This window comes from Crocodylus siamensis, chromosome 2 (genome assembly GCF_052110815.1).
Source record: "Crocodylus siamensis isolate JL-2025a chromosome 2, ASM5211081v1, whole genome shotgun sequence".
NCBI classification, from domain to species: domain Eukaryota; kingdom Metazoa; phylum Chordata; order Crocodylia; family Crocodylidae; genus Crocodylus; species Crocodylus siamensis.
This window is the reverse complement of record NC_143396.1, coordinates 173,748,840-173,759,532: the sequence shown is the minus strand read 5'-3', so window position 1 is coordinate 173,759,532 and position 10,693 is coordinate 173,748,840. Positions and strand designations below refer to the sequence as shown.

The 10,693-nt window shown below is 43.3% G+C and overlaps 1 protein-coding gene across 1 annotated transcript; it reads left to right on the top strand.

Moving 5' to 3' along the window:
• The first annotated feature begins 280 nt into the window (after positions 1-280).
• LOC149871350 (spexin prohormone 1-like) lies at positions 281-10,095 on the top strand. The gene is made up of 5 exons (XM_090034916.1): positions 281-323; positions 462-539; positions 631-688; positions 6,179-6,256; positions 10,010-10,095. The coding sequence occupies exons 1-5, from the start codon at positions 288-290 to the stop codon at positions 10,093-10,095; spliced, it is 336 nt and encodes a 111-aa protein (XP_089891042.1). The 5' UTR covers positions 281-287.
• The last annotated feature ends 598 nt before the right edge of the window (positions 10,096-10,693 follow it).

Below are 10,693 nucleotides of genomic sequence, written 5' to 3'. Positions count from 1 at the left end.
TTTTTTTCCCTTTGGGCACAGGTTGTTTCCAGATCTCACGGGGACAACTGTCATTAGCTCCCCTGGTATAAAAGAGCCTGACACATAATTTTCTTGCTTTGATCACGAAGGAAGGTAAATACTGTATGTCTAATTCTTGCATTCTAATCTGTATGCATGCATTATTGTTTGTAAAACAGATTGCTGGAAAGAAACATGACCAACTGAACTTGCATGTTTTCTGATCATCAGCTACTCAAAGCTCTTTACAAGTGAGTGTGGCAAACCAAATCCTTGACAGTATTTGGATGATAGAAGGGAGTGACAACAGACGTGCTAAAATGGTAAGGAGATTACCGTGTATGCATGAAGTTTGATTGATACTGTTATCTGCTCCATATTGCTAACTGCATCATGAAAATGATGCAATTAGCAAAATTGCATCATTGATCTCCAAAAATATTGTTCTTATTTTTTTACAGAAAACTAAAGCTGCAGTGGTTTGCATCTGTGCCATCTTCATGGTTTTTCTTATAGTTGAATCTTGGTGTGCTCCAAAGGTAAACTTTGGATGAAAATTGCCTCTATAGCACTTTATGAGAGGTTTCATTTCCAGTGAAATAATGCCTACTTTCTTTTCGCAACTTGCAGAGTAAACTAATAGCAAGAAATTGGGGCCCACAGTCAATGCTATACCTCAAAGGACGATGTAAGTTAAATGCACTAGCATATAATTTTTGCAGTAAGAATATATGCTTAGTTAGATTAAAAATTAGATTTATGACAATGAAGTAATATGCAGTTTTAAACACACCACCTTAGGTAAAAACATACTAGCTAGTTAATAAAGCTATTTACAGTATGAAAGTTGCATTAGCCTATTTTATGCAAATAAATATGCTGTGTAAGGATAAACTGACACCAGCATGTTGTCAACGATGTTTGTATTATGTACAAAGTTTATTACAAGAGAAATGTTATTTTTTCTATTAATGCCATTGTCATAACTTCACCTGATGTCCATTTATTTTAAACAACATCTTGTTTATAAGCAAGCGCCTTTTGGAAAAACTGTACAACAGTACTGATAGAAAATTAAGATTGTTTTCCTAACTTCCGTATCTGCACATTTGCACGTCCTTGTTTATAGTCAGCCTCAAACCAGTTTGATGGCATGTGGCAAAAATAGACTGCATTGTGTACTTTAAAACCTATTTTGTCCTAGTGTCTAGTCCTTAAAACAAACAATGAACCCTCATTCCAATGTCTGCCTGACTGTAACAGGACTCCTGCACTCCAGTGCAGGTTTTAAGATTTCATGCAGCTATTTTAAAGTGCAATAAATAAGCAGGTATTTTGTTTTGTTGATTCCCAGAGCAGTCTATAGAATGGAGAAAGACATGAGCTAACAATTTATGGGCAAAGGCATTTTCTTATCATCAGATAACTTAATGTCACAAAAATCAGCGGCACCTCTAACAAGACATTTGTGCTGAGGTACTATAAAAGGTACTGGGGCTTTATAGAACACCTACTCAGTATCTGCAGATATTATCCAGGTGACATTTGCATGGGATGTAGCTGACTACATCTGAAATGCTCTTTCCATCTTGGAGAAATATTGCATGTGATATCATGGGAGTAATATATTTCCAGATAGCAGTAAGCAGAGAGTTCATTGAGAATTACTGTCAAGTCTCTGGATTCATAAATTCCACTCTGATTCATTTTTTTAAAGTTTTATTTTCCCTTTGACTGCATGGGGTTGAGACACTGATAAAGGGAGGGCACCTGAGAGTGATTAAAAGTTAAAAACCAAAATATTTCTGGAGTACATTAGCGCTGAGGGCCCAGACTCTCCCTTACACTAGGATAATTTTTCTTTTACTTCATGCATGCACGATGACCCTGAGGCTGCTTTAACCATTCACAGGACTATTCCCCAATGTAAAGGGATTCACAGATAGGACCTTCATAATTAGGGTGACCATATGAGATGTGAAATCCAGAACACCCCCCATGTTCCCTGCCCCTCCCCAAGTCTGCAGGCAAAGGCAGGGGTGAGGCAACATGGTGTAGCTCTGATATTACTTATTCAGGCAGCTAAAGGGGTCAATGGTCTGTTAATGAGCCACTGTTTTTTTTTACTTCACAGATGTTAACAATTATCTCCCCTTTTTAATGATCATTCCATGAATCAAGCTAACCTATTTTACGGCAATTTTGCTGTCTGCTAGGATTTCCTATTTCACAGCTTGTGCTGCTCCCCCTCCCCGACAGTGCCCCATGCTTGGGATACTCATTTAAATTTTCATGCTGGCTGGGACTGGTCTCCAAAATCCAGGTCTGTCCTGGCCAAACTAGGACATGTGGTCACCCTTTTCATAAAGGTTCTTCCTTCTTCTTCCTCCCTGTGTCCAGTGCAGAGATCACTGCTGCAGGAGTGGTTCAGCACAGTTTTCCTGTTCCCCAATGATCCCTGGTTCTCATAAGGAGCATTTAGGACTTCTGGCAGCTGGTGCAGGTTAGGACAGCCTTGAAGCTACTCTTATTGGTGCCAGGGTACCAGCTTGCCTAGGATTAAGGGAAATAGAGCTCTAGCTTAAAAATCACTTTTGCTCTATTTCTCTTGACTAGCACTATGAGGTCTTCAGATGGGTCACATAATATGACTTGTAATAAGTAATAACTAAGCTGCAAATACCCCAAATTCTGTCAGAATCAGGACTGAATATGGGCCTATTATTTTAGAAAGTAATGCCATAGGAATATTGCTGGGGAGTTATGACAACTCTAAGGACTCCTATTACAGGAACTATTACAGTGACTATGGTATAGCCTCTACAGTCTGCAGATAATTAATATTAGGATTCTGTCTAGATATTGCAACTATTATAATCTTCACATGTACTAACTGGCCTCCTGTGGAACTCACTAGGCAAGGAAGGTATCTTGCCCAGTGAGCTGGCACTGTTTTTAAACTATCTAGGTTTTGATCCCAGAAATGCCAGGCATCCTTTTTCCAAATTGCAATGCCCCCTTTACAGCAAATTTCAAGCAGTCATTTTGTTTGTTATTTCAAGCAGCATCTAGTAAGAACGCTGCAGCTACAGAAAAAAAAAAGTTTGCAAGCTAAGAAATTCTGAGTTTGTTGAAAACTTATAAAATTGAAAACACTTTACGTTTTCACTTACGAATTCACAGCCAACCTTAACTCTGCTCCCATCCTTGCATCCCAAATCAATGATTGTGCATAGCTCTGAAAATTCATGCCTTTTTCTACATTTCTGCTCTCCACATACAGTATCCCCTACATAACAAATATACAAACTGTACTCCCATTACATAAGAGCCACTTAATGGATCACAGATTTCCTTTAACCTCTTTTTATGAAGCAGTTATAGATGATGATTTTTCACTATTGCCTACTTCTATACCAGTACTGTCACAGACAAGCATACTGCTTTAGAAAATAAAAAAAGGTGGAGTCTTGTCTCTAGGGACATATCCTTACAGTGCATAGGAATAACTGACTATACACAACTGTCGCTCCCAAATTCTTTTTATAGACATGGGTCACAAAACTTTCACAGATAGACCCCTACACAATATCTGCCAACTTGTGAGACTATTTAGTATTTCACTGCAGAACGTCACATTTCATTATTCTTAAAGTCACCGCAGTGAAGTGGAACACAATAATATTGAAAGTCTTTCCTCCCTCAAGTTCTAGGCCACTGTAATTATGTGTAATTATATTAACTACTCTGACTAGGTCTGACATTCAAACGTTCTTGCTCCCTTGGCTAAAAATGGCCACCCACCATAGGGAACTTGAAGATGAAGAAAGGACCTCACTCATTGCTCCTAGCAGATAAAGGAGGAGCTTCCAAAGGTACAATTGTGATGATTACTGTAGATCAGGGATTCTCAAGCAGGGCACTGGAGCACACTGGAGTGCTGCAAGATTTTTTAAAGGGTGCCAGAAAGTATGAGGAGATAAGTTCAGGCTCAGGCTCTTCCCTGCCTGGCTGCCACCCTGCCCCAATTGCCCAGCACCTCAACAAGGAAGTAAGCACTGTAATAAATGAGTTTTGAAACAGGATGCTGCTTAATTTACAACAGTTATGGAGAAGTGCCTCTAGTGAAAGGCTCTAGTCAAGTCTAAAAACATGGAGAATAATTGCTGTAGTTGTTGCCCATTTGATAAGTTGATGAAACACTTGCTAGTTCACTGGACTGTCTCAGATGTTACAAATGGTGGGCATTTATACATGTGCTCTGGGAGTGTGGGGGGGAGACGGCGGGGGGGGCACTTTAATTAGAGCAGCTCCAAGAGCCACTCTAATTAAAAAGTGCCCAGAGTGTTATATGAATCAGTGTACACAAGCTGAAAAATGGCAGCAGGGGTGGAGGAGGGCACTTTAAGTAAAGCTTGTTGAATAAGCTTTTGTTAAAGAACCCGTATCACCATTTTTCAGTGTGGGGACACTAACAAATAAGACACAGATTGAGTCTTCTCTGATGCACTGCAATTACAGCATGGATCTAGGCATTAGGGCTGTGCAAAGCTTTGGGTGCTGATTCGATTCAGAGAAGATTTGACTCGATTTGGTGGCTGAATCTCTGAATCCAAATTGAAACAGGAGACCTATTAAAAGGTCTGAATTGATTCGAAGCTCTCCAAATTGACTTGGAAATGATTCGGAGAGCTTCGGCGATTTGGGCAGTCCCCGCTTGCTGAAGCAGGGAGCTGGACCCTGACTCCATGCTGGTAAGTAAGGGCTGGAGGATGGGGGAGGGGACCATGGGGGGCCCCTGCCAGGCCTCATCCCCTCCCTGTTCCCCCAGCTCCCCATAGCACTCTCTGACCCCTGCCTGCTCCCCACCCCCATGGCTGCTCTGCCCAGCTCCAGCTCCTGGCTCTTTAAAAAAAAGCCCCAACTCACCAGCTGCTGCCAGATAGGGGGGCAATCCCTGCTGCCCCCACTGCCATACACTGCATGAGCTCCCTGATCCTGCCCGCTCTCCCAGCACCGCTGCATGGCTGCCCTGCCTCTCCTAGCTCCCGGCTCTTTAAGGAAAAAAAAAAAAGCCCTGCACTCACTGCCTGCTGCAGCAGCTGTTGGGGCTTCTGGGGGCTCGTGGAAGAGCCCCCCCCATGCAGTGTGGGGCAACAGGAATCACCCCCTGCCTGGCAGGACCCAGTGAGTCGGGGCTTTTTTTTTCTTCAAAGAGCAGGGTGCTGGGTCAGGCAGGGCAGACATTCACGGGGCTGGGAGAGTGGGCAGGGAATGAGGCCAATTCAGAGATTCAGCCAATTCAGTGGTGGGCAAATCTTCAAATCAGATTCAGCCAAATCAATTTGGGACAGTGATTTGAATCACCGAATCAAATCACTGTGCCCCAGATTGGCTGAATCCAAAACTGAAGTGAATACTAGCCACTTCGCACAGGCCTAATAGGCACCCAGTAATTGGTATAAATGCTGGACAGCTGCTGTGTGTGTACAGCCACAACGCATTCTGCAGTCATCACAGGCTCAACCAATGGTTCATTGCAATGATCTTTGGATTACCTAAGCCACGACCAGAGGGGTTTAGCGTGTGCTTGGTGAAAGATGGAGTCAGTGTCTGCATTTGGGAGTGAGGAACTCAGTATCAGCTCACACCCCCAGCAGGGGGTTGGTCTAAATCAGCATTTCTCAACCTGTGGATTGTGACTCAAAAGTGGGTCACAAGAATATATTAACAGGTTGTAAACAAACTTTAAAAACAGATCAATACATTGTTTAAGTGGATTCTCCTTTAAAGGAGAAAAACATGGGAAAGCATGGGTTTTTCTAGCCTGCAAGGGGCTGCTTAGGGCCCCCCTGCCCCACACATTTGGGGGGCTGGAGCCTGAGGGCAGGGGGCAGAGGATTGGGGGTGAGAGGTACTGGGTCAAGACTGGCCATCGATGTTTACAAATGGTTCCCGGTAGAAAAAAGGTTGAGAACCACTGGACTAGATGACCTCTGTAGGACCCTTCCAGCCTTACTTCTTTATGAAACTATGACATCTTTGATTCAGTCTGGTTCCCTCTATACATATGCTGAACATATAGTAAAGCATCTCTACTGCTCTTTTGTTCTAAATGCTGTTGTGACAATATTATTAACTTTCTCTTCTCTCTCTCTCTCTCTCTCTTCTTTAATAGATGGCAGGAGATATGCTTCTGATGATGAAGACCAATATTACAAGTTTGACCTAGAGGACTTGAATGCAATTTTAAAAAGTAATTTTTTAAAATACGTTTTTGACAAATACCTCTGTTAGATGCATTTATAGATAAACTTCTAAAACATTAGGGTGCAAATGTCCAGGAGGTATAAATTGTCATCGCTCAATTAGATAATTTGTAGCAGTTAAGAATCCATCCCTTGCTTTGCAAACTCAGTATAAATCTGATTACACCAAAGAATACACCAAAAGCAATGTTTTCCAAAATTCCCAGTTAGCCACTCCCTGCTCCAAGTGAAGCACTGAAATCCACAGGAGTGATTCAAGGCTATGCACAATATACTGGCAAATCCTGCATCACATCTACACAAGGGATTCAATTAGCTCTTAAATCAGTTATATGTGGTGCTCTGCCATGGGTAATGTGCCTAATAATAATGGAGGTGGAACTTCTGATTGATCAACACATGGTGAATAATGGCATTATTGCACATTGACACCGGTGTCGGCACTCTTCCTAAGGAATGAATGTGTAGGGATATACTGGGTGTAGGGGGCACAAGCAGTAATGGGTAAAGGTAAAGGGGTACACAGCCCAAAAAGTTTGAAAAACACTGTCTTATATGAAAGGAAAATTTAAAAGAAAGATTTTAAGTTTGGATTTGCAAAAAGGCAGGCAGCAATCTGGGCCACATCCTGAAGTCCTCAGAGCTAGGATAGGAGAAAGAAAAGAGAGAAGGGAAGGCAGGAATCATGGCACTCAGAGAGAAATATTTCTCTGAATTGGAGTGGTAGCAGTCTCATTCACGGACACTGGTGGAGGAGCATGCAAGTAGATTTGTACACATACGTAAAGCAGGTAGAAAGGTGAAGTTCAGAGCTGAGGGTGATATTCAATTTACCAGTAGAAGCAGTCAGCTAGAAATAATTATGCTTAGGTGGTGACATGAGAATCACTCCTGTGGAGCATGCCACTATATACAGACAGGAAGTAGGATTGCAATGCTGTGCCACACCATGGTGATGTGATACCATTGTGCTTAAATACTTGCCATTCCCGTAAATACGTCCTATTTTGGACACAGTCTCGCAACAACAGCACAGGGATTATTTTGGTTTCCAGACAAATATGATTTTTGTAGTAGCTCTAAGGGAGTAGCCTGGAGATTGTAATATCACATAATTATTCTTTGATTGCTGCATGAAGCCACAGAAGTGGCAACAACACAGGTGTCTTCTCTTCTCCCTGTTTAGCTTGCTTTCCCCCACTTCCTGGCAGGGAACCTACCTCTGCCCAACCTCTGGTTAGTGGTGTGTGTCCACTATAGCAAGTGCTTCATGTCAAGATGTCCAACAGACTGGATCTGCAATTTAGGGAAATTTTCCTATTCAAGCAGAATGCTCAGGCACTGTACCTATTATGAAACACACGCTTATGTGTATGTATGTGCTTAAGTACCTTCCTGAATTGGAAAGAAAGTACCAAATCAGTAGTGAATTTCAACTTTGAAGCAGGCTGTGTGAACTACAGGGCAATGTGGTCTTTTAGTGACAGTGACAATGGTGATACTTGTTGCAGAGCATGGGAACAGTAAAAAGGTTCTTAGCTCAGTTCTTCCAGTTGCTCTCATGGCCCTAAGAACTGGGGACCAGTATGCTTTTCTTTATGGTTTTATTATTTCAGTGGACTGCACATTGCTATGAAGTAAATAAAATACTGGGGAAGAGCTTGTCTGGCATTGGCCTCAGTCCTCCCACCAAGCCTAGGCTGACCTGCAAGGGAAAGACACAATGAATGAACTAGGAGCACAAGGAAAAGATCCATGAGAGATGTTCAACCCTACTTTTTGGTTTGGATCAATGTTCATTTTCAAGGCTGCATTGACAAGGAAGGAGATAAAGCAGCAGCCCAGACTTGGCAGGATGGATCTTCACACCGCGGGTGTGTGGGTCCGATATGACATGTGTGATTACTTTTATTGCTGTAGGGCAAGATCCTTCCAGAGATGGACTTTACAGCCCTCCAACTTAGGTCTGAAAATGTGTGTCTATGCTTAGGAAAGTGATTTAAAGTAACAGAGTCAGGGATATGGACTCCCTGTACAGCCAATTGGGAGAGTGAGGTGCCTCTGAACAGAAAGCCCAGATGCTGGATGTGGAGTCCCATAAAACTGGGCAATAAGAAGCACTAATCACAGGGAATATCGGAACACCCACCCCTCTGTGGAGCTTTGATGCAAGGGTATGCATTAGGTACTTCTGTTCCTTAGGGTCTAGAGTGCCATGTGCCCTTCTCAGAACAGGCTCCATCACAGACAATGGTGGAAGTGGTGAAAATAGCTTAGGAGAATGGATAAGGACGCTAAATAACCCCTCCTAGCTGAGTACCTTGACCCACTGGCTACAGAATCAGGAACCCTCTTGCATGCTCTTTTTCTGTCCCCATCACTCTTGCACAATGGCCAAACTTCAACAGCTGGGATGAAGGGTGCCAGAGCACACTATAGCATGGTGGTTAGAGCCAAGCATGTGAAAGACATTGGTTTGAATCTCCTTACTCTGATGACCTACGGCATGTGAAGACAAAACAGGGGCCCTAAATTGAAGCAGTGGGTTTTTAAAAACACTGCTTCAATTTAGGGCCCTTTAAACCCCTGTGTCATGCACACACCCACTTACCTGTCTCTCCAGCACAGAGGGGAGGGCAAGCTGTTGGCAGGCAGAGCAGTCCCTGAGTTGTGGAGGGGACTGGTGTTCCCCTCCGCAGCAGTATCATGCTGCCAAATTTGCTACAGCTGCTGGAATTACTACACAATACACCGTCAACTTGTGCAAACACCAACACCATTAAAGCAGTGCAAAAGCATTTAACCTGCTTTAAAGTGTTGTGCATGCATGCCCCTCATTTCATCTACACACGGCCCTAGAATTCAGATCTCTCACTGCTGGACTATTTCCCTAACCATTAGACCACTGTGAAAAAGGTGGGTAGTAGTGGCACTGCCATTACTGTGTGACCACTCTAAGAGAAGCATTTAGTGCTGTGGGCGCAACTGAACGGAAGTGCCTAACGTGCAGCTCTGAGTCAGACACCTAAGCCCTGGAGAGCAGCAGGAGTTCAGACACAGCCCTGTGCTTAGTGCTTCCTATTGGCTCCCTACTCTATAGGCTCTCTGAAACCGTACCATAATGATGGGTGGGCGAATAGGGCATGAGACCTGAATGCTGCCTAAGGGAAGGTGCCAGAATACAGCTAAGTTGGCACCTTACCCTCCCATTCCCTCTCCTCTCTCCCCTACATTGCGCTTTCCCTGCAGTGGTCCTGGCTCTGGCAGTGGGGAGGGCAGGGCAGCAGTGGCAGTTGCACACATTACAGGAACAATGGTCATTGGTTTGCTGCTTCTGGGAAGCCAACAGCTCATTTTTTTCTGCCAAAAATGGTACCTAGATGGCTGTTCAATTCATGATGGCAGTAAAAAAAGGTGGTGGCATCTTAAGCAGCAGGAAACCTCTGGTTGCTGCTCCTGCCCAGGGCGCAGTAGTGGCAAGTTATGTCTTTGCCCTGACTCACTCTCTGACAGCAGTAGCTCCTCATTGTCTAAATAGGCAGGCAGGGTCTTTACTCATTTCTTTGAATTGCTCTTGCAAGGCTCAGGTTAGAGGTATCTAAAGTGTCCCTTAGATTTCATTCTTTAATGTCAGTGGAAGTGAGAACATAGCAGAGTGGCTAACCAGCATGAACACTGTATGCACTTTTCTAGTCCCTGTTCATGCACAGCGAGTATCTCCTTTTCCCCCTTTAATTTAGGTTATAAGAGTTCAACGCCAGTGAAATTTCTGAACATCAGAAGAAAATTAACAGCTCAAAATATGGATATTAATGGCTTGGAATAGAACACAGATTTTCTTTACCTGCTTCAAACTTTTCATCATGCTGCAAAAACAAATATGTTATCTTAATCCAGTTACTGTAAAGGTCACAGTGAAAAGTCCCATTAAAGGCTGATAAATGAAGTCAGTTTGTCTTAGTAAGAATTTTTCATTTAAAATGGTTACTCTGTTAGTGACAGAAGCTAATGGGTTAATAACAGGATATTTCCCCCCACCCCTTTTTTTTTTAAGAAACAACAGACAATGTGCAATAGCAACAGCAAAACTTACAACTCACAGGCCTCTGGAAAACAGCAACTTTCAAAAGATCAGCCTCTCTGCTCTTTCTAAGGATACATTTCCCAAAACCTAGCATGTGTGACTCTGGGGATAGAAATAGACATCGTCAAATTAAGTGGATCAGCAGTGTTAGGATGTGTCCTGGCACAGCTGATCTGCTTCACTGGGTGAAATACACATTGCCTGTTGGCCTGCCTGTTGATGCTGCAGGACAACAGGTGAAGTGTTCTTCTGGGGCTTGAGTGGCCCAGTCCTGTGCACCCTGGGAACTTCTGCACAGGATTGGGCCCCTCAAGCCCCTGGAGCATCTACCTGCGGTGGC

What these genes read in the sequence shown, in the direction of transcription:
- LOC149871350 (XM_090034916.1), top strand. Translation starts at nt 288, where the DNA reads ATGATAGAAGGGAGTGACAACAGACGTGCTAAAATG. An exon ending in ACAACAGACGTGCTAAAATG is followed by an intron (nt 324 to 461) that starts GTAAGGAGATTA and finishes ATTTTTTTACAG; the next exon opens with AAAACTAAAGCTGCAGTGGT. An exon ending in GCTATACCTCAAAGGACGAT is followed by an intron (nt 689 to 6,178) that starts GTAAGTTAAATG and finishes CTTCTTTAATAG; the next exon opens with ATGGCAGGAGATATGCTTCT.